We start from the raw sequence: 23,019 nt of genomic DNA on the forward strand, positions 1-23,019 counted from the left end.
GCTGACATGCTACTTCTGAAGACTAGCGACCTCCAGTAGAGACCGCAGGCTCAGAGCAGACTAGGAGGGAGGGAAAGATGGATGCAGGAGGCTGCCGTGAGGAGCCCTGCCAGGGAGCAGCGTTAGAGACAGCCTGAGCTCTGTCACCGTGGAGTTTTCCCTGAAGTCTGTAAGCTGAAAGGAACCGTTTCCTCCCACAAGCTGCTCTTGTTCGAGTGTTTTCTGACAACCACAGGAAGATGACTGCAACAGAGTCCTTTGAATATATACTCAGCACTGATAGAGCTGGTAGTTTCAGTTTTCTTTGAAAGTCTTCACACTAATTTCCATTGTGGCTGCATTGGTTTACATTCTCACCAGCAGTGAATAAGAAAAAAAAACCATGAGAAAACTAGAGGCCAATTTCCCAGATGAACATAGATATTAAAATTCTCAATAAAATAACTCTCAAACTAGGGCTGAAGAGATGGCTGAGCAGGTAAGGTACTTGCCTCGGAAACCTAAGGACCCAGGTTCCATTCTCCAGTTCCCACATAAGCCACATGCACATAGTAGCACATGCATCTGGAGTACATTTGCAATGGCTGGAAGACCTGGCATGCCAATTCTCTCTCTCTCTCTCTCCCTCTCTCTAATATATAAATAAAAATTAAAAAAAAATTTGAAAACAACCTCCAAACAAGTTTAAAAACGTGTTAAGATAATACATCATGACCAAATTGGTTCCATATCAGGAATTCAAGGTTGATTTACTGTCAAATCAATATATGTAATTAAACATTTATTAAGAAAAACATTTATTTTTGAAACTACCCAGGTTGCAGGCCTGGAGTTAGTGAGAGCATCCATGTGGTAGATCAGAGACCAGAGGGAATTCATATATGTAATCAGAGTGAGAAGTTACCCCAAATTATAAAGCAGAGGCAAGCAGAAAAACCATCCAGACCAAGAAATAATATTCTGATCCCCACACACACACCCAGCCAGGCTGAGTGAGGGGAAGCCACTCCCATGTATCCAAGCAGAGATGAGAGCGAATGCAAAGACCCCCCCCTCCACACACACACCCATAACTGACAGTGCCTTTTTAAAAAGCTAGTTTTTGGGCTGAAGGGATGGCTCAGCAGTTAGGGCGCTTGCCTGAAAAGCCAAAGGATCATGGTTTGACTGTCCAGGACCCATGTTAGCCAGATGTACAAGGTGGCACATGCATCTGGAGTTCATTTGCAGTGGCTGGAGGCCTTGGGGTGCCCATTCTCTCTCTCAAATAAATAAATAAATAAGTAAATATATTTTCAAAAAACCTAGCTTTATCCCATCCTCCTTCAATACCACAGACTTATAGGAACAAAAACACCATGGTACTGGGACAAAAATAGACATACGGGCCAATGGGTTAGAATAGAGGGTACAGAAACAAAGCTAGCAACGTCTGTGGCCATGCCAACCTGAATGCACCCAATCTCAGAAAAAAAACTATACAACCATAGGCAAACAATTTTTGACAAAGATATCAAAAACACACTTTGAAAAAACAATCCAACAATCTCTACAAGAAATGTTATGAGGAAAACTGGACATTCACCTGTAGAAGCATGAAGCTAGATCCATATCTCTCACCCTGCACAAAATTCTCCTCAGAATGGACCAAGGACCTAAAACAAGATCTAGATTTTGGAATCTTTTGAAAGTACATCAACATATAGGCATAGGAAAGGATTTTCTCAAAGGGCCTCTAATACCACAAGAACTGACAAGTGGGATTCAATGAAATGAAAATGCTTCTGAAAGCAAAGCAAAGGATAACTTCAGGAGACAACCTGAAGAATGGGCAAAATGAGGGTCAATAGCTATAAGGAACTGAAAAAGTTGATTATGTTCTGGAAATATTCAAACTCTTCCTCATGTAAAAACACTGAAGAGGGATTGGTGGCATGTTCTTTGTCTTTTTTTTTTCGAGGTAGGGTCTCACTCTAGCCCAGGCTGACCTGGAATTCACTATGTAGTCTCAGGGTGGCCTTGAACTCTCGGTGATCCTCCTACCTCTGCCTCCCGAGTGCTGGGATTAAAGGTGCGCGCCACCACGCCCATCTTCTTTGTCTTTTGCCACAGTAATACTGCATCATAAACTACTTCCAAACCCTGTGGCTCACCCTCTCTGGTTGGGTGTCAGCAGACTGAAACTGGTGCAGCTCAGCAGCTCTGGGGCATCCTGTTCTGTGGTTTTGCGGTGTCTTAGTCAGAGTTCAAGATAAACAGAACCAATAGCACCTGTATGTCTACCTAAATCTATACACTGTACGTGTGTTTCTAGACATCTGCTTTATATGCCATGTCTATCGTATCTGTATCATCTGCATCTGTCTCTACAATCTACATTGTTCGCCTATAGATCCATGGGTTCCACATCTGTGGATTCACCTACAACTTTTCATCACAGTAAAGATCAGAATTCCAATGCATTAACCTGGGGGGAGGGTACATTTAAACTGCATCCAAACTATGGCAGCATCCAAGCAGATGGTCAAGTTAAAGGTAAACCATAGTTTTATATATAGATATTCTAACACTCAGCTATTCTTCCCTTTTACCACCCCCAATAACTTCAGATTAAAAATACAGCCTGGATTACAATGCTTAAACCTGTACTGGACACTTACAGATCAGTTAAATGATTCTGCATGAGGGAGAGTGCTTTGTGATCTGAGACTCATCAGGGTCTTAAACGGACACTCATTTGGCAATATCATTTTCACCTCCATATATGTTCTGAGTCCACAGACATGAGAACACACACAAATGGGAAGCAAAGTAAATTCAATCTTAACATTAGATTAACCCATGTTTGGTTGGCTCCTCCAGGTCTCTTCCCTCAGATGATGGTGCTAATGTACCATTGGCTAATAACGTTCAGCCCCAGTTTCAAGGACATGGGCTAAGAATGTGAGCCTAGGGCAGGTATCAAGAAAGATGGTTTTTCTCTCCTGCCCCATCCTGCGACAGTCTGCCCCTCACATAATGCAGGGTACTCACAGGAGACTTCAGATAAATGGAGAAGATGAACTCTAACCCCAGTCCCCTGGTGTTGGTATTGTGATTGTGTTGTTCTGTTTTAAAATTCTTTGGAATCTGAAGGAGAACTCAACCCCAAGAATCTATGGCTCATTCTGGTGGAGAAAACAGGAAGTGGAAAAAGTACAACAGGAAACAGCACCCTTGGCAGCCAAGTTTTGAGTCCAGACTGAGACTAGACCAGTGACTACTGTGGTCCTAAAAGAACTTGAGATGATCTGTACCTGCAGGCAACAGCTAGGATCTGTTAGGCCATAGACTTGTTCTCACATGGGCACCAGGCATGGCTCCTGGTGACCAGCTGGGCGATTTCAAGAAGAGGATCAGCAGGCTGTCATGCATCTCAAGGAGATCTTTGGAGCAAGCATCCTGCATCACCCATTCTTCACCAGGAAAGAAGATCTAGCCGGAGGTTCCTTGGATGAATATGTGTGGGAGACCGGGATGTGCTATTTTGACAGTGTCATTGTGTCTTCCATAAAGGGACACAGAGTGCTGAGCAGGATGTCCAGCTGAAGAACAATGAGGGCCAGTGTTACATCACCAGGGTTTATCAATGCTCCTAGCAGAACATTTTGTCCAAAGAAGCACAGAAAAGGCAGATATCCATAATTAAGGTGCCAGGAAGGCACCCTCCATAGAGTCTTGACTGGAAGGGTTGTTCCCACATGGAAGGACTCTGAGAAGACTTTTAGACACATGTTGGGGAGGGCATCCATCTGGGTCCAGGCTAGATCAGAGCAGGACATTGCCTCGGTAGCAGCACCATGTGGCTAAATCCTTTTTAAAAAATATTTGTTTTTATTTATTTGAGAGAGACAAAGAGAGAAAGAGGCAGATAGAGAGGGGAGAGGATGGACACACAGGGGCCTCCAGCCACTACAAACAAACTCCAGATTGCTTGCTCCACCTTTTGCATCCGGTTTACGTGCGTACTGGGGAATCGAGCCTTGAACGGGGGTACTTAGGCTTTCATAGGCAAGTGCTCAACCGCTAAGCCATCTCTCCAGCCTCTTTTATTTTTTGTTTGTTTTGTTTTTTGCTCTTTTCTCCACATACCATAATCCAGTCCACAGTTCAGAGTACTAGGTGTGGCCAAGGTGGAGGTGGGTGCCGTGCTAACATATAAAATACCATGTGGCTTCTCTGAAATACTTGGGCTTTCCATCTGCTCACCTCCAAGCCACACTGCCTTCTGGGAGAGCTTCCTCTCCACAAGAATCACATTTCTTGAGACCCTTATCTGCTCCCAAGCTTCTAGATGCGCTTGAGATGCAGCTCAGTGATGCACAGTTGCAAGAAGCTTCTGGGGAGCGTGAGCAGCTGATGGGATGATGGGAAGAGACAGGAAAGACTCTCAGTTCCCTCCTCATCTCCTTCCTCGGGTGGTGTGGTAGAGACGGTCTCTAGCTCTCGTCCCCAGAGTGGGCTGAGAAGTGGAGGCGGAGGTGAGTGTATGGGGACTGTCTGGAATCAGGACGTGGCCTCAGGTCCATCTGCTTGCTCTCCTGCTGCTCAGAGCTCAATCCTTTCCCTCTGCCTGGACAGAGGAACTGCTGACCTTCCACACAGAGGGAGACACACTTGGGACGGCGGGAACCATCATGAGCTGCGTATTTTTGGAAATAGCAGTGGTCTGTCAGGTTCAGGATGTTGAGATGCTGGGGTGCTGGGCAGGATCAAGTATCCAGCCCTTCCTACTATTGTTTTTGCTTTCACAAACAGGAAATGGACTTTTTTTCCCTCCCCTGGCCACTGGTGACCAGAGATGACCGAAACTTTTGCTTTCTCTTTCAATTCTGTCTGCCCCGAGGAAGGTCTTTGAGCAGGTACTGCTTTAAGGGCTGAGCACAACTAGCCACTTCCTCTGTCTGAAAGAACCTCTTTGTTCAAAATAAAGCTTATAATTTACAGTGATGCTATAATGATACAATTCTTAGATGAATGTGCGGACTGAGTAAAAAGGATAAAGAATACTGAGCACCAGCATTCGTGCCCCTCTGCTTTCTGACCCTGGACTGAACGTGACCGTTTCATGACCCTGCTGCCTTGCCGTCCCCACCGTGAGGGACTGCCTCTCCTTGACCTGTGAGCTGAAACGAACCCTCCCCCGTGACTTGCTTTGGTCGGGTGTTTTGTAGCATCAATGAGAAAGATGACCGTGACACTAAATCAGAGGGAAGTGAACATTCAGATAAACCAACTGAGGCCATGCTAGTTTAGACACATTATCAAGATAGAGGATTTGTGTGAGTAATTTCCTTCCTGAAAATAATGCTTAAAGCTGCTTGTGAAAGCACTCACATGAGACTGTAAGCCAGTGGATTCCAGTGAAAGGATTTGGGGCTTAATGGCAACATCTTAATGGTAAAGCTAAACACTTCACTATTAGGATGTAAAAAGAAGTTTTCTTCCTACACATAGCTGTTTTAATATGTATGGTCTATAAATATGTTGAGGTCACCAACTTATTTCTCAGCTTGGGAGAGACCTCACTGCAATACCTCCATGTGCCCAGTGCCTGACCCTGATGTGTATCTCCTTCCTGGAGAGGGGTACCAGCTCATCCTTTTGGAAGCTAAGTGCAGATTGACAGAATTGGCATGAAAGTGAAAAGCTCAGTGTTGCAACAGACAGGATGTGGGCAGAAATCCTGAAATGACTTTAGACACCGCCCAGCTCACCTGCACAGGACAACAACCAGAGCCCTCTCCAGGAGCCAGCCCAGGCGTTCCCGCCCCTGTACCGCCCTCCCTGTGCTCCCGCCTAACTCCTCAGTGAAGCCTCATTCCTTTGCTCTTCCTGCGTTCTCCAACTGAGCAGAAGAACCTGGGAAAACTGGTGAACCACGGTGGCTCGGCCACACGTGGAGGGGAAGATCTCAGACTGGGGAGGACTTGACAAGGAAGACAGAGGGAAGCAGGAAGAGCAGAAAAGTCTGGAATCAAAGCAAACAAGCCCCACAGGGAGTTCCTCCTCATCAGGAAAAGAGAATTGAAAAAGCCAGCCTTACGATGCTTATCAAACTGCCCAGTAAGCACGTCTCTTAATATTCACACCCTTATATTAATTCCACCCTCACTTTGAGTAGAGAATCTTCTCTTTTCAGATGGCAGTGACCTTGGGATGGCTCAGAAGGTATCATAGTGCTGGAAAGAAGTGACTGGAGTACTGAGTAACATCTCGATCACACCTTCCAGGGCTCAGGGTCGATTGCCGAAGAGGAGGCAGAAAGAATGTAAGAGCCAAAGGAAGGGTAGGACTCCTTACTACGTGCTCCCTCCAGACATAAAATGGCCTGGATATCCATGACCTCAAAGTGCCTGACACTACCTACAGAAGACCATCATAAGAGGAAAAGATCATGACATCAAAATAAAAGAGAGACTGAGTGAGATGGGGAGGGAATATGATAGAGAATGGAATTTCAAAGGGGAATGTGGGGGGAGGGAATTACCATGGGATATTTTTTATAATCATGGCAAACAATAAAAATTGAGAAAAAAAAAAAAAGAAAAAGAAAAAGCCAGCCTTAATATCGAAGGAGAGCCTATGCCAGGCTGTAGGGTATGAAAGTTATCACAGCTCTGTGATGGGCTTGAGCAGAAGAGGCCAGTAACCTGCCTCTCCCAGGAGACTAGACTGGAGAGGCCATGCTTGTTAGCCCTCCTTTTCTTGGCGTTCTGTGTTGCCCCTTGAGATATGGCTTCTGGCACTAGAGAGCAGAGGATGTGTTCAGCATGCCTCATACTTTCTGAGCCTCTTCCTTGAAAGCAGGCAGTGTGTAGATAGGTGAGAGTCTACATGTTTGTATGGGCTCTCTGGGAAGGTTCTGTGGAAGGGTGAGCAGAGGGAGACAAGGAAGGCAGGGACTCTGCAAAGGAAGCAGCTCCGTCCGTAGTTATCTCATATGTCAGGCAGCTTGGCGTATGGGACACTCTGCAGCACAGTGATGTCCTCATGGACGGACATTCCTAGAGGCATGAGTGACGGAAAGGAGCAGGAGAGTAGCCTTGCATTAGTGACTTGTCTCACTGCTGAAACCAATTATCTGACAAGAGAGCTTGAGGTAAGAAGGGCTTATTCTGACCCATAGTTTCAGAAGTATATTCCATCCTGGGAGGGAAAGAAACGGATGCAGGGCCATGAAGCAGCTGGCCACAATCTGTCCTCAGTTAGGAAGTAGACAGTGATGAACGCCTGTGCTTTTAGTTGCTCCCTCACTGCTGGGACAGAACACCTCACCAGAAGCAGTTTGTGGGGGTGGGGAAAAGGGTTTAGTTGTGGCTTATAGTTCCAGAGGATAGAGTCCATCATGATGGGCAAAGGCAGCAGGAGAAGGAAGCCACTATCCCTTCATCACAGCAGCAAGATGACGCAGACTGAGTGATGAAGTCTGTTACTCATACAGCTGTCTGCCTGTTACACAGTCTCGAAACCAGACCGTGGATTAGGGCCATTCACAGCAAGGGTGAATCTCTCCATACCAATTCAACTAATAGGCATAATCCCTTACAAACCTGCCCAGCAGCTAACCTGATCTACATAATTCCTCACACATGATTCTAGGTCCTGTAAATTGATAAGCAATATAAACTAACATACTGGTTTTTGGCTCGTGTTCTGCTTTTTAGTCATTCAGGGACCCAGCATATGGAATGATGCCACCCACAGTTAAGGTATGGCTTCTCATGTCAATTAACCCAATCTACTAAGTCTCTCATAAACATGCTGAGACTCATCTCCTAGACAATGCTAGACCCAACCAAGTTAATAATCCAGATCAACCATCACAGTGAGACCAGACAGGAAACCACTTAACCCACATGGCAGATAGATGAACGTTTGATGTACCTCAATGTTTTAGAAGCTGGAGAAGCTTCTGGGGAGCGTGAGCAGCCAATGGGATGATAAGAAGAGATAGGAAAGACTTTCAGTTCCCTCCTCATTTCCTTCCTCGGGTGGTGAGGTAGAGATGGTCTCTAGATCTCGTCCCCAGAGCGGGCTAGAAGTGGAGGCGGTGGTGACTGTATGGGGACTGTCTCGGACTGGGGAGGACTTGACAAGGAAGACAGAGGGAGGCAGGAAGAGCAGAAAAGTCTGGAATCAAAGCAAACAAGCCCCACAGGGAGTTCCTCCTCATCAGGAAAAGAGTCAGGACGCAGCCTCAGGTCCATCTGCTTGCTCTCCTGCTGCTCAGAGCTCAATCCCTTCCCTGTGCCTGGACAGAGGAACTGCTGGCCTTCCACACAGAGGGAGGCACGCTCTGGGAGGCGGGCGGCACGAAGAGCATATTGTGGGAATGTGGGGATCGACTTCAGAGCCGTGAGCTCGTTGGATGTAGGTTGAACCACTTGCTCCTATTATTTTTAAGTTCCAAAACTAGTAAGTATTTGTTTTTCTCCCCTGGCCACTGGTGGCCAGAGATGACCTGCACTTTTGCTTCCTCTTTCCAGTCTATCTGCTCCAAGGAATGTTTTCTTTTAGTAGATACAACATTAAAGACTAGGCAAAACCAGCCAGTCATCCAGATAATAGGCCTATCCCACATCCTCTGTCTGAAACACACTTCCTTGCTAAAAATAATCCTTATAACTTATAATAGCATTATAATGATATGGTGGATGACTCCGTATGTAGCATGGAAATTTCCTATAGTAATTGTGAACAAATGTATGGGTATACCTGTGATGGAGTTTCTACATTAGCTTAAATGATGGGAGAAGACCCTAACTGTGGGCAGCCCCACCCCGTGAGCTGAGGACTTGGTGGGCTGAGTTACATAGGAGAAAGAATACTGAGCACCAGCACTCGTCCCCCTCTGCTTCCTGACCCTGCACTGAACATGGCTGTTCTCGCTCCTGTTGCCATGGCTCCTCCACCAGGAGGGACTGTGTCTCCTTGAACTGTAAGAAGAAGTGAACTCTTCCACCTTGACTTACTTTGGTCAGGTGTTTCATAGCAGCAATGAGAAAGACGAGCATTCCACTAAATAAGAGGGAAAATGGAAATTCAGGTAAACCAACTACAGGTCATGCTAGTTTAAAAGCATTAACAAGATAGAGGATTTGTGTGATTCCCTTCCTAGAAATAATGCTTGAAGCTGCTTGTCAAAGCACTCACGTGAGGCTTTAAGCCCGTGGGTTCCTGGGAAGGGATTTGGCATTCAATGGCAACATCTTGATGATAAACACTTTACTATTACGACACAAAGAGAAGTTTGAATTTTTTTCTTTTCTGAAGTTTTTTTTTTTCTTTTTTACTATTTATTTATTTATTTGACAGAGAAAGGAGGAGATAAAGAGAGAATGGGTGCACCAGGGCCTCCAGCCACTGCAAACAAACTCCAGGAGCCCCTTGTGCATCTGCCTAATTGGCTAATGTGGATCCTGGGGAATCCAGCCTGGGTCCTTTGGCTTTGCAGGCAAACACCTTAACTGCTAAACCATCCCTCCAGGCCTTAAAGTGATTTGTTTTTCTGGTAGACTTTCAGTTAAGGTGCCAAAATAGTAAACACGCCAAAGAAACCCAGGCTAAAAGGAGACAAGATTGCACACACCACACTCTTCCAAAAAGCGAGTTTGTGTAAGGGATTATTAACCTAGGGGAGGTCCTGGCAGAGAAGCGGGAGGGCACAAGAAACTTCCAGCAATACGAAATCAGCCAAGATTTGACCTATCCTGTGGCTGCTGGGAAGAACTTCTGCGCTCACAGCCGCGGCCCTGCCTTGGTCTGCAGCGGGAGCGCTTCGGGGAAGGGCCTCTCCCACCCACATCGGCCGTGAGAAATCAAAAATCAAACAGCAGCAACAACAAAAGACAACCGAAGAGGGTGGAAGAGGAGGGTGGTGGTGACCCAGTTCTAGCACCCAGGAGGGACCCCAGAACAGATCTCAGCTGAAAGTCCCGAACATGGCTACAGGAGGGTCCCGGGGCTGTGCGACCGGCCGGCGAGTACCGCTGGGATTCCAAGCCCAGGAGAGCTTCGGCAGCCCGTGCTTACCCAGCCCACGAACGCGGCACTGAGCGAGCCCGCAAGCACAGCTCTCCCTCCCACCCGGCAGGGCCAGCAGCCAGCGCAGCGCACAGGAGGGTCCGGGGGCTGGCCCGAGTGCAGAGCCGCAGAAGAACAGTGGGAAGCGCCCCGGGTAAGGAGGCCCTGCCTGTTCACGAATTCCCTGTGACTTTGTCCTTATCCATGGCAAAAGAGTGTTGAAGAAGAAACCCCTAATGAAAGGGCAGAATTAATTGGATCTATTTTATACCAAACAAAACCAGTGCAGTTAAAGATTTCTTTTAATACTAATTCTAAATTTATTTTATCTTGGTTGGTATGTTTGAGCTACTGTTTAAGTACATGCTTGTAGAAGCGGGTTACAGTAAGATGGTAAATTGATATGTCAGAATTGTGGCTGAAATGCCAACAATGTCTGCAGGGCGAAACAGAATGCATTTCCTGCAGCGACCACCTCTGAAGAGATCGCATGCTGTTCGCGCGGTGTTTCTCTTGCCATTGGACCTTTGCTCACGTTTATTCCCTGTGCCACCCAAGCTCACCCATGCTGTGGGAAATCATGGGCAGGTATACGTTCTATTACACCACAGTTAAGGGCCCAGGGCAGCCAATGTCAAGATGGAAGAGCAAGGAGCACTGTCACAGACACACCCACCACACGATGGTGAGGATAGGAACATGCTTGGGGGATCCTAGGAATTCCTAGGTGAGAACAAGCCTGGAGAAAAGTAGAGACGGAATAAGGATATAATTCTTGATATCTCTGTATCAAAGGGAACTTTGTACCAGAAAAGGCTACCAAATCTCAGATACCTTAGTCAGAAATGTCCACCGCCACAAAAATGAACAGCCAAGGGAACTCTGGTCCTTGGTTACTGATGGGTTGAGAATGTGGATCAGAGAAAGGAAGAAGGGATGTGTCATGGGGATAGAGCAAACAGCTCCAAAATCACCTTAAACTTTCACCAAAAATGGAATTTCACCACTGTAGTGTTATAAGTGGCACTGGCATCTTCCAAGAAGAAACAGCCTCCAATACTGGAAAAATATGAGAGAAGGAAATAGCTTTATTTTACTGTTAAGCAGACCAAGCAGGTGGGTTAGGAGAAACAAGCAATAAGGGATCGGGTGGTGGGAATTCCAGCAGCCAGCTCACTTCTCAGGAGAGGAGAGAACTGATTGTCCATCAGATTGGATAAACTGACATTCTGTCAATACAGCTCAACATGCCAAACACTGTTGTCCTCCCTTCTCTTTGAATTAATGATGTTTGCTCCTTCAAGCTTATTTGAATTCTGAGAGGCTTTGCTGACAAATCATTTCTTTCAAACTGCTGATGAAGAGAAGCAATTTAGTTCTTCAGGGACAGTGTAAATAAGCAAATTGGACACTCATAGGAGGAGAATTATTCCACCATCTATGTCAATAAAGATTATATGCTGCAAAGCATTGAGCTTTCTAACAAAGCATATGATAACGCGATCACTGCTGTCCTAGAGCCAAATTAAGGGCAGAAGCTGCAGGTGGAGATGAGGTTCCGGTGAACCGAGAATCTAGAGAAGTGCTGGTCCGGCCCACGGCGTCGCCTGTGCTCTCCGGGGATGTCCTCTGTGCCCCTGAGGAAGAGCGCACAGGAAGCAAGCTCTCACGGGGGCTGCTTTGGGGTTTCACAGCTCAATCGCCTGCAGACTGCCGGGGTGAAATTTGCTGCATCCCTTAGTGCTAAAAGACAGGAAGTAGAGGCTTTGGATGGAGGAGTCCTGTAGGGCAGGTCATCAGAGAAAATGCAGGAAACACAGGCGCGAGTTCACTAGGTCTACTCTCTGAAAAGCTGGCTATAGATAAGAGAAGCAATATCCCATACTTGAAAGATGATTTCAACTATTTTTTTCTGACTCATGACTTCCCTTCTGGCACCTTGTTGTCTGTTAGTATAGAAAGCCTCTGTTCTGGAGCATTCCCTCTCCATCTGCGCCCTTCTCCTTTCCCGTTCCAGTTGGTCGGTCAGGTGTCTAATTTGCTCTTCATACTCCTCTCTTATCCGTGCTCGCTCTTGCTCCAGCATTGCTCCGTAACGTTCTTGCATCTCATGGGTTTGTCTCTGAATCTCCTCCTCGGCCCTCTGGTACATCTGGTTGGTGTAGCATCCTCCCCCATTCTCCTGCACCATGCGCTCCACCAGGGTCAGCAGCCGTGTCCTCTGCGCCTCCTGCTCGGCTCCTGTTGCCCTGTTGTTGAACACACAGTAGCGATCCCCGAACTTCTGCATCAGCCCCCAAATGCCACTTGGCACCTCCTTCAAGTACTCATGGAAGTCCATGTCGCCCAGGTCATCTTTTCTGGTGAATAAGAGAATCATGTATCTTCTCGCCCTGTCTCCAAACATTCTCAGGATCTTCTCTGTGGCCTTCTCTTCTTCCGCGGTGTAGCGGCCCAGGGACACGACCAGCAGCAGAGCGTGAGGCCCTGGGGAGGTCAGGAGCATGCAGCGAACGATCTCCTTGCGCGTGTCACTATCCTGTACCTCAGTGTCAAAAACTCCAGGCGTGTCCACGACCACAACGTCTCTTGTGTTCCACACGGTCCTCCGGTCCTCACAGACCTTGGTGATGGATTTTGCTGAAATTCCAGAATAAAACGCTTTCTCTCCCAGGATGCTGTTCCCTGTTGCACTCTTTCCTGCTCCAGTTTTACCCACTAACACAATTCTCAGCTGGGAATTTGTGTCATCTTGGCTTCCAGGCTCTGCGACGTGAAGGAAACAAAAGCCAAGTGTGAGACTCTACCTCCCACAGCTCCCCGTGCAGAGCCTGGCCGCCCTGTGCCCTTCTCTGCTGCTGCTTCTGGCTTCCCCTTGCTGTCCCCTCCGCCCTCCCAGGGCCTCAGACATCCCCTGGGCCTAGTGTCCATCATACATGACTCAGGCCTCTAGAACCTTCCTTGTTCTCCCACCTTCAGTCCCTCCTTTCAGGATTCAATTGAGCTTCTGCCCATTTGAAGCTTCAAAGCCCTCAGGGGAGGAGATAAAACGGTTTCAGAAGAGAACTATGGTCTGTTGCTGATGGCTGTCCCTCTAAGATAATGCAGAAAGTGACACACAGCTTGAACTTGGGGCAGGTGAAGGGAAAGATGTTCTTAGATCATAAAAGAAAGTTTTCTTCCTACCACTGAGATGTTACATAAACCAATATCCTTAAGACATAGTTTTCCATGTTTGGGAATGAGATCCTAGGATACAAGAAAAACGTTTCTGAGAACACTGGAAAGAGGGACGGTAAGATCACCTAACAAAGTGTGTGGCTAGGAGTTCACATCATCATTTACTTGGCATCACACTGGAATTCTAAGAGGCAGGTTAGCTGCCCCTTTGTGAGACCTTGTCTCAAGGGGCAAGGGCTGGGAACCTTCCTTGTTCTCCTGACTGGCCTCTTTTCAGGATTTTATTGAGCTTCTGCCCATTTGAAGCTTCAAAGCCCTCAGGGGAGGAGATAAAATGGTTTCAGAAGAGAACTGTGGGCTGCTGCTAATGGCTGTCCCTTTAAGATAATGCAGAAAGTGATACACAGCTTTTACATAGGGAAGATATAATTTCCCTAGTTATGTCATCAATTGAAGTTTTCTTCCTCCTCATAAGGGCCACATCAAGGTGTTATACATGCCTGTAATATCATGAAGACATAGTTTTACATGTTTGAGAGCCAGAATTTTGTGATAAAAGAAGTAAACTTCCAAAAGTATCACTCTGAAAACACTGGAAAGAGGAAGGTTCAGATTACCTAAGAGGGCTGGAGAGATGGCTTAGCAGTTAAGGCGCCTACTTGCGACATCTAAAGACCCATGTCCAAGTCTCCAGATCCTGCGTAAGGTAGAGCTCAAAGGTGAGGTAACGTCACACATGCTCACTAGGTGGTGCAAGCATCTCTCTCTCTCTCTCTCAAGTAAAAAAAAAAAATTCTTTAAATATTGACTAAGAAACAAATTTTGATGGGGGTGAACTGCATGATTTACTTGTCACAGCGGTGGAGGGCCCTGTGCTGAGGGTCTTTGGGGAGCCATTGAATTTTTGGCCATAGAAAAGGAAAAAAGAAACATCATGCAGGCAAATTCAAAAAGCACCAAACACCAGCTCCCACACAACCACAAACAGCCAAATGCTGACCACACATGGGTGACAATTAATGGGTGAGATTACACATACAGCCCAAGGCATTTCTAAGCCTGAGTTCATATCCCTGTGTGGTGTGGATCTGCAGTTTCTCCCATTGAAATGCAGCTGCAGGCGAATTCAAAAAGCACCAAACACCAGCTCCCACACAACCACAAACAGCCAAATGCTGACCACACATGGGTGACAATTAATGGGTGAGATTACACATACAGCCCAAGGCATTTCTAAGCCTGAGTTCATATCCCTGTGTGGTGTGGATCTGCAGTTTCTCCCATTCAAATGCAGCTGGAACTGGACAGGCCTTGTGACGTGCTTTGGATGAGAGCACGGTAGAAAGCGCAAGGCCAGAGGAGCCTCTCAGGGCCCTCAAACTCTGTGACCGTCCTTCTCTTCCAGCTTTTCGGGAGCTGCACTCTGAAGATGCCTGGACTAGTTTGCTTGTCAATCGCTGCTAGGCCAGATGTCCCTGCCATGCCGACCTGTGCAAGGGGCTGCTAACGACACCAAAACTTCTTAAACTATTAGTTCCAACTCCATATGGGGTCATGAAGAGTTAATAACAGAAAAAGCTTTCTGAAAGTAGAATGGGCAAAACTTACTTCAAAATCAACTGGATAACAAATATGGGCCTCCCTGGCGGTCCTCACCTGTGCTGCGCCATGGGCTTCGCTGCAGCCTCGGTTCTGAGCAGGCAGCACACACACTCTGCACGACCCACACTGTGCAATGCCAACAAACCTGGCCTGGAACAGCCTGGCTCACAGTCTGCACAGTTGCCACTTTGCATGGTGTATATTTTCATGAAGCAGTATTCTTGTCATCAATGATTACAAAACCAAAACATTTGTTAACACTGAAAAAAAATGTTTGATCCTGCAGTATCAAATAATCAGTCAAGATATCTTTATGTAAAACTAAGCACATCTATCTCAGGAGCATGCACATTATTTATTTATTTATTTATTTGAGAGCGACAGACACAGAGAGAAAGACAGATAGAGGGAGAGAGAGAGAGAATGGGCGCGCCAGGGCTACCAGCCTCTCAAACGAACTCCAGACGCATGCGCCCCCTTGTGCATCTGGCTAACGTGGGACCTGGGGAACCGAGCCTCGAACCGGGGTCCTTAGGCTTCACAGGCAAGCGCTTAACCGCTAAGCCATCTCTCCAGCCCAACACACTTTGGCTTTGGTCTTTAATAGTGCACGTATACATAAACCAAAGTATTCAGAAACAAATTTCTTTATGATTTATTATCCGTGAGTGTTGGATTTACATACCCACTTTATATCAGGAGTCATGTAAAACTTTAGGAACAAAAAAGGGTTGCCAGTGGAAGAAGTTTAGGAAGCCTTGAACTACACCCATGTGTAAGCATATCAAGTTCACAGTTCACACTGGACTATGGCTTACCACAGAAGTTAGCTCTGGGCATATGCATGAGCCTGTACCTGAGATTAGTGGAAGCAGCTCACACCCCAGATCTGTCCCACTGACCCACATAATCCAGAGCCAAAGAAATGGCTGACATTTTAAACTACCAAATTGTAGAGTTACCTACTAAAGCAGAAAGGCTCAGGGGAGTCCATTTCTCTGGGTAAAGGAGTCAAGGGCAGGTTGAGGGGGGCCTCGAGGTGGTCCCTGATTAATATGTTGGTTAGAATGAGGTCACCAGGGCCATGAAAAAATTAGGGACGAGGATTAAGGGATCAGTTACCCCACATTCTTCATTCCCAATCCTCCCTGAGGCTGGAGAAAGGGCAGAAGAGCAACCAGAGAGACCACAACCAGCTGTTCCACCGTGTCCTTCCTGTAGGAAGCAGGAAGTAAGGAGCTACGCAGATCCCGGGCTCAGTGGCTCGCACATTCCGCAGCAGAGACAGGAGGGCGGCCGTGAGTCCCAGGACAAGCTCGGCTGTGCTGTGATCCCTGCCTCAAGAAACACACAAGGGCTAAACAGCTGCCTCTGCAGTTGAGGGCTTGCCGTGCAAGCGTGAGTGTGAACCTGGGTGTAAATAACCGAAGGTGGCCAGGCACAACACGCAACTCCTGTTCTGTGGGAGCAGAAACTAGAGAATCGCAGGGGATTGTGGAAAAGCCAAACTCCAGAGTCAGCGAGAGACTCACTCTGAAGGCAATGCTCAGATGAGGGGAAGGAGGACACTGTGTTCTGCTCTGGCCTCTGCAAGAGCGTGCGGGAAGTTCACACATCTGTACACACATGTGCATACTCTACGTGTGCACACCGTCACATGCACCAACACACACAACACACATACTACAGGCTTACATGCAAAAACAAACAAAACAATAGAAGGAAGAAAGAGGGGAAGGAGAGACTGAGAGAAAGGGAGTAAAAAGAAAGAAGAAGGGATATAAAAAAAATAAAAGAAGGGTCTGGAGAGATGACTTAGCCATTAAGGCACTTGCCTGTGAAGCCTATGTAACTAGGTTCGATCCCCCAGAACCCAGATAAGCCAGATGCATAAGGTGGCACATGCATCTGGAGTTTGTTTGCAGTGGCAGGAGACCCTGGTACACCCATTCTCCCCGAACCCCTCCTCTCTCTAATAAATAAATGAAAATAAACTTTAAAAAAAAAAAGAAAAGAAAAAGAAAGAAGAGGATTCCTGTCAACCAGTGAACTTTGGCAGATCTTAACCAGTTTGGACAGTCCATTAATTTCTCTCCCTCAGCCTCACGGACATGTCCTGAGAAGGAAGAAAGCAGAGCAGGTCGAGAGAAGTGAGAGAACAAGGAAGTGGACAGAGATGAGAACAGCAACCAGAAATCATCTTCTCTTGCTCAAGTGGGGACAGGAGGGATCACACCCCCTGGGCTGGCCATCCCCACTGTAGTCTGGCTACCCTGCCCCCCAGCACCTCTCACCATGGCTGGACCCTGACTTGCCTGGGTAGGATCCCACACCGTGGTACGGGGTTGCCATTGTTGCTTGATTCCCTGTAGGCAAAGAAACACACCATGGTATTTTAGGAAATAAAAAGTAACTGGAACTCCTGACCTCCTACAGTCAATACACAACTTTGACCATAAACTTGCTACTTTCATTTCTCTTAACCCATTAACAAAAACTCACTCCAGCTCTTCATTCTTCAGTTGTCCTTTTTCTACACATGTGTGCATGTGCGTGCACGCACCTGCGCACACACACACACAGACACACACACTGCTTCTTGGGCTGGTCCTGTCTTTGTCCCGGTCTCATATCGGTAAACATTGTGAGGTCTTTCTCTAATCACGCACCCTCCTCTGAGCTCCAGACATCTAAGACACTCAACCTCTCTTGTAGCCATTTTATGGGCAGCTCTACAGAGGTTGCTTAGAATAGAACCCTTGACCTCCACCCCAGCAGGACTCTTTGTCTCAGTAAATGGCATTGCCACATAACCAGTGTCTTCTGCCAGACCTTGGGGTCCTCAACAGATCTTCCTTCCTGACCTGCATCAGCTCATCACCAAGTTCTAACGATGCTGCTGTCAACATTCTCACAGTTTCCCACTCCCTGGGAGTTCTCCAACTCCACTCCTCTTCCTCAGCCTGGACCTGTGGTGCCAGCTTCAGCAAGGCTGGGCACACTCTGCGTTGTTGTAGCACTGTCCTCAGTGGAAAACATCTTCTGAATGTTTCACTGTCTCCTCTCAGACTTTACATCTTGTGACAAGAAGACCAGCTTTGCTTTGTGTATGCTTTTATCCGTGGGGACAAGCATGATACCGGGCAGAGGGGTTTCTGGCTGTTAAGTCACAAACGGATGGGTAATCCCTCTGCTTCCTCTCTGGTTGTCTGTGCCCTGTGCCCTGGAAGTCCCTCCCTTGTGAACAACACGAAGTGGCTCAGAAACGCGGGGCTCATGGTGCATTTTCTCCTTCACTGCTTCCCACATATATTTGGGAGATGTCTCCACACAGCTGGCTTTGACCAGGATGGGCTCCAGTGCTCCTCTTTAAGGACAAGGTCCCAGTCAGAAAGCCATCGATAACAGCTTTGAAAGGAAAAGCCAGGGGCTTCTTGGGAAGGGATTGCTTGGAAAGTTGGGGAGTTAGGAAACAGCTTCTTTTAAACTAGGACAAGAAATCTCAGATATCTTCAAAGCCCTGGCTTTGACCACAAGGTTGACATTGGTGATGGTGATGGTGATAGAGAGGAGGCAGGACATAGATGTGGAAAACGGAGTGTCTGGGTACTCCTCAAGACTCTGCTCCAGCACCAGGACTCTGGTGATGTTAATTCAGATGCAAACCAGGACCATCCTGAGACGCTAGATTGTCTCTCTGCCTATGAGCTGTGAGCTCAACACCAAAAGGGACTTCTTCCACACCCTCCAGGGCTCAGGAAACACTGAGGATGAGCGGGTGGGAAGAACCCACACGGTGGTGAGCTGTATTCTGAAGCACAGAGGCTAACTGGTGCATTCGTGACCCCACTAGAACATCACGAATCCCACTGAAGAGGGCCCTCAGTGGAAAGGGGCCAGGGAAGAGGGGACATGAGAATGACCCACTGGAATATGAGCAATAGGCAGTCAAGCTCTCAATGTAAGAAAATGGCCTGGCTTCTGGTGAACTGCAGCCATTCCTGGTGCCCCTTCCTCCTCAAGCCTCCCTAGAGGAAGCTCAACCCCAAGTGAAGCCAGGATGGGACCTGAGGGAGCACATCCTGCAGGACGCTCAGAGCCAGCGGCTGAGTGGGGAACATTGATCCTGGCATGCTGCTGGCTTTGGCAGAGTCTCTAGAACGAGGCATACCTGTCACGGCCCAGTGTTCTCACTGCCTGATCCTCCAGAGAGAATTCTCCCGCCCCACTCTTGGAGGAGACATGCTTCAATCTATAACCCCCGAAGGCACAACTCTTTGTATGATCGGTTGTTTCCTAAGCAGCAGCCCCCTGCCTCCCAAAACATACACTGATATGTAGAACATATTATAGCCTAAAATTAGCAGACAGGAAACAGGAACCAGTAAGAAAAAATATCTGCGCGCAAGCATGCCCCCAGAGTTAGTTCAGGAGCCAAAAGAGAGCCCCCTCCCCTCCGATTCAATCTATGCCCCCATCCACACATACACCCCTTTTCCCTTACCTGAAATCTGGGTCCTGAGCCTTTCTCTATTTGCCTGTAGGGGCAATGCTAAAATGTGGAGAAGGAAGAGCAGAGAGGAAGTTGAGGGGAGGGACGTTCTTAACAATAGCTTATGCGAGGGATCTGCCCACCTTACTAGCTAGCTGCCTCACAGAATTTCTGGAGTGATAAGTTTGTTCGGTGCCATGCAAAATGGTTCCCAAGAGCCACAGTAGCAAGAAATGCCACAGCTAATTAAAGAACCAAAGTTTTCCGTGTATCTCATTTTCACTGATGTGGAAGGTAGACAGCCCCAGGGGTCTAGTGCTGCATGCCGGGCCACACAGACTCTGCTCAGCCTGATGTTCAACTGCTGAGTGGGGCCCTGCAGGCCCCAGCTGTTCTGAGGAGACCATGGCTCAGCACAGGCGCCTCCCAGCTGACATGCTCCCCACCACCCACATCTGTGTTCGTGGGCGCAGCTCCCCTCCTCTCCCAGGGATGGCACAGAGGAAAGAGGGGTCAATTCTGGGCACATCCTGCGTCCTTTGCCAGAAGCAGACAAGACAAACGACCTTCACCTGACTCGGTGAGGTGGAAGGAGAACCATCTCAAACAGTCCACCGCTGGCATGGCAGAGGACCTGCCACCGAAACAGAAGCGGTGAGGGGCGCCCGGTTGTGCCCACGCCCGCGGTGCTCCCGTTAGCAAAGGGCTCCCGGGCCACACGTCAGGGGCCCACTCTTGCCTGGCACGGCTCCTTGTACAACCTGCTGACAAGTCTGAAGAGAAATAAGACGCACATTCCTCTGAAAACAGTTCCGTGCTTTCCCATTTAATTCTTGTTTGAACTACAGTTACAAGAGGGTGACTTAGTTTCTAAACCTTTGAAGATTTTCAGATGTATTTCTGTGCTGACTTTAACACGTTCACGTAGTCAGAGCACTTCCTGTGCCTTACTCCGGGTCTTTTATGTTGACAGGGAATTCTCTTGCCTACAAACTCCTTATCTCTAGTTAATATGCTATGAGCACTTGAAAATAATGCACATTGCATGAATTCCATTGACTTGGTTGGCAAGGCGATCAAGTCTCCTGTGCGCCTAGTTGTTTGAAAGAATGGTATTGACATTTCCACCTGTAACTGTGGATTGCCTACTTCCTCTCACACGTCTATCAATTTTAATTTGAAACTATTATTAGAGGTAAAACAGATAAGAATTATTATGTCCTCCTGAATAATGATCCCTTGTCATTATGAATTAAGTCCGTTCTTCCCAATATTACTTGTTCTGAAGCCTGCTTTGTCCAATACTACCTTTCCTTTCATTTCTTTTCCTTCCCTTCCCTTTCCTTTTTTTTTTTTTTTTTTTATTGCCATAGTGGGTATTGAACTCTGTACCTATCACATACTAGGCAAGGACTCTGCCCCTCAGATATAGCTCAGCTCTTTCTACATTCCCTTTGAAATTTGGCATGTCTTTCTTCTAGCCTTTTGCTTTTAACTTATATGTATCTTGATATTTAGATTATATTCCTTGTAGGGGACATGTAGTTCAGTGTACAGTTAATTTGAGTGGCTAGATCTTTTACATGTGAATGTGATTAGTATCACCTTTGAGTTTAAGTCATCTTATATCTGTTTCCTATTTGTCCAATTCTTTCAGTTTTTTTCCTATTTTTCTTCCTTCTTTGGGGCATATTATGATATGATATTGCTATTATTTCTTTTGTCGCCTCACTAGATGCAACTATGCTTTGTTTACTTTTTAGTAGCTTTTTTTGTTTGTTTGTTTGTTTTAGGACTCATGCACGCTTCTTTGTTTGACCACGGTTGACCTTCAGACAAACAACCTCATAGGCACAGCAGAATATCACAATAACAGCTGCTTCTCCCTCCAGATGTTTGTTTGCATCATTGTAATGTACTTGACGTCTGCACATTTTACAAACCCCGAGGGGTTGATACTAGGGAGTGGCCCTGACAGAGACAAGAGGGACGAGTTTGACTTTTGAAGCTGGGACACGGAGGAACAAGTGTAAGAGATCAGTGGAGACCAGTGGGTCTGGCTCACAAAGCCCTGGGGAAGCCTATTTACTGCGAGCCTTTGACAGCCCGGGATCATCTGTTTAAGTGCTGACTTGAAGACCTGTTCTGGTCAATATGGCAGCTTATCCACCATGTGACACACGATCACCAAGGAACCAGGTGGTGCTGAGACACAGGCCTTGGCAAACCACAGCCCTTCATTATGAGTCTTCCCCACCCTCCTCTCACCTTTCCATGTGAAGGAACCCATGAGTGTGTAGCCTTCAAAAATTGAGGTGAGGGCTGGAGACATGGCTTAGCGGTTAAGGCATGTGCCTGCAAAGCCAAAGGACCCAGGTTCGGCTCCCCAGAACCCACATAAGCCAGATGCTCAAGGTGGCGCAAGCATCTGGAGTTCATTTGCATTGGCTGGGGGCCCTGGCATACCCATTCTCTCTCTACCTGCCTATTTCTGTATCTCTCTCTCAAATAAATAAATAACAAGAAATGAGACCAATATTTTGGTAAAACCGTGACTGAGACTGATTATATATAGCTTAAGAATAAAGCCAAACCTGGTCATTGCTCAGCAAAATTAGTCTGATTTTAACATCCATTAGACACATTATAATAGACATAAAGCGACTTTTATCAATTACTTTTAATCACTGAACCATTTTTTTCAGTTTAACATAAGCCAGTATTTATGAATGGTAGAATATATAAAGCCTAGATAAACTATATTAACATTGTTTGTATATTACAAGCTTTCCTGGGACAGGAAGAATTTTTTCAGTTTTCCCCAAAACAAAGTAACAATGATTAAATCACCTTTTATAAGACTTACACAATAATTCCAGTGAAAATCACTCAGTAAAACAGCATGAACAAGATAGGAACCATCATAAGGCTATAGTTTTATTTTTTGTTTGTTTTTTAAGATATAATAAACTTATTAAACAGTAATAGGTTGACAAAAAGAGGAACATAGCAACATAATTGGCTGAAACTTTAAAGTCAGTTGTATATAACCATTATCATGACCAGATTAATATCAATGAGTTAAAGTTTTTACATTTACCACCTGAATACTATAGCATGCTGTTACCAGCCAGGGTCATCCTTTGTTAGTCTGATATAAGCCTTAGGTTCATAGTCATGTTATATATCTGAAGGAGTCTGTTATCTGATGAAGTACTTTAAGATTTAGTCAACTTTGTCTTTAACCTTCTGTTTAAACTTACTCATACCTTCATCTACACATTTTACTCATACCTTCATCTACACATCTACAATCTATATGACCATTCGGAAACAATGCTTTTCATCAAACATTTACCAAAATTTTAAATTTCCTCTCCAGTTTATCTTCTTCAGTCAATTTATCTCATGACTACCAATAAAAACTTTCTTACAATACGACTTTAAAACTGACCCTTTGAGTTTTTTTTCAGTCATTAGAGTTTAACAGTAAGACATATTAGTATAGTTTAATATAATTTTCATTTGAAACATGACAATATAATAAATTTATCAACTTATTATAAGGAGTAAAGTCTGAACTATAAAAACAATTAAGGTGAGAAAAAATATAAAAAATGAAAATTTTTAAGTTAACCCATTTTATCACAGGCAACCCAAACCTTCTTCAGTTTAAGTCC

The 23,019-nt window shown here is 46.2% G+C and overlaps 2 protein-coding genes across 6 annotated transcripts in view; both read right to left on the reverse strand.

Annotated features, from left to right (window-relative positions):
* LOC105945023 (GTPase IMAP family member 1-like) overlaps positions 1-19,376 on the reverse strand; it is a 31,488-nt gene extending 12,112 nt beyond the window's left edge. Inside the window, exons 1-2 of one of the 2 annotated variants that reach the window (XM_045160520.1) lie at positions 19,352-19,376; positions 17,142-17,213 (exon numbers count right to left, since the gene is read on the reverse strand). The gene's annotated coding sequence lies outside the window, so the exon portion shown is untranslated. Of the gene's footprint in view, positions 1-1,585; positions 1,656-15,969; positions 16,063-17,141; positions 17,214-19,351 lie in introns of those variants that run through there. The other variant, XM_045160518.1, reaches the window with a different exon arrangement.
* Positions 11,147-19,417, reverse strand: LOC123464034 (GTPase IMAP family member 4-like). 4 transcript variants are annotated; one of them, XM_045160517.1, is made up of 3 exons: positions 19,352-19,417; positions 17,163-17,213; positions 11,147-12,831 (listed from the first exon to the last, which is right to left on the reverse strand). In XM_045160517.1, exons 2-3 carry the CDS (start codon positions 17,197-17,199, stop codon positions 11,903-11,905), a joined length of 966 nt encoding a protein of 321 aa, XP_045016452.1. In that variant the 5' UTR covers positions 17,200-17,213; positions 19,352-19,417; the 3' UTR covers positions 11,147-11,902. The 4 variants fall into 4 exon arrangements, with proteins under 4 accessions (XP_045016452.1, XP_045016449.1, XP_045016451.1 ...); XM_045160514.1 differs by having other exon boundaries at positions 11,147-12,838; positions 17,143-17,213; positions 19,352-19,403; XM_045160516.1 differs by having other exon boundaries at positions 11,147-12,838; positions 17,164-17,213; positions 19,352-19,400.
* Between the last annotated feature and the right edge of the window lie 3,602 nt (positions 19,418-23,019).

The sequence above is a fragment of the Jaculus jaculus genome, chromosome 10 (genome assembly GCF_020740685.1).
Source record: "Jaculus jaculus isolate mJacJac1 chromosome 10, mJacJac1.mat.Y.cur, whole genome shotgun sequence".
Classification (NCBI taxonomy): domain Eukaryota; kingdom Metazoa; phylum Chordata; class Mammalia; order Rodentia; family Dipodidae; genus Jaculus; species Jaculus jaculus.

Coding starts and splice junctions, on each gene's coding strand:
- LOC123464034 (XM_045160514.1), bottom strand. CDS start 17,199: ATGGCAACCCCGTACCACGGTGTGGGATCCTACCCAGGCAAGTCAGGG. Junction 12,839..17,142: donor GCAAGTCAGGGTCCAGCCAT/GGTGAGAGGTGC, acceptor TGTTTCCTTCAC/GTCGCAGAGCCTGGAAGCCA.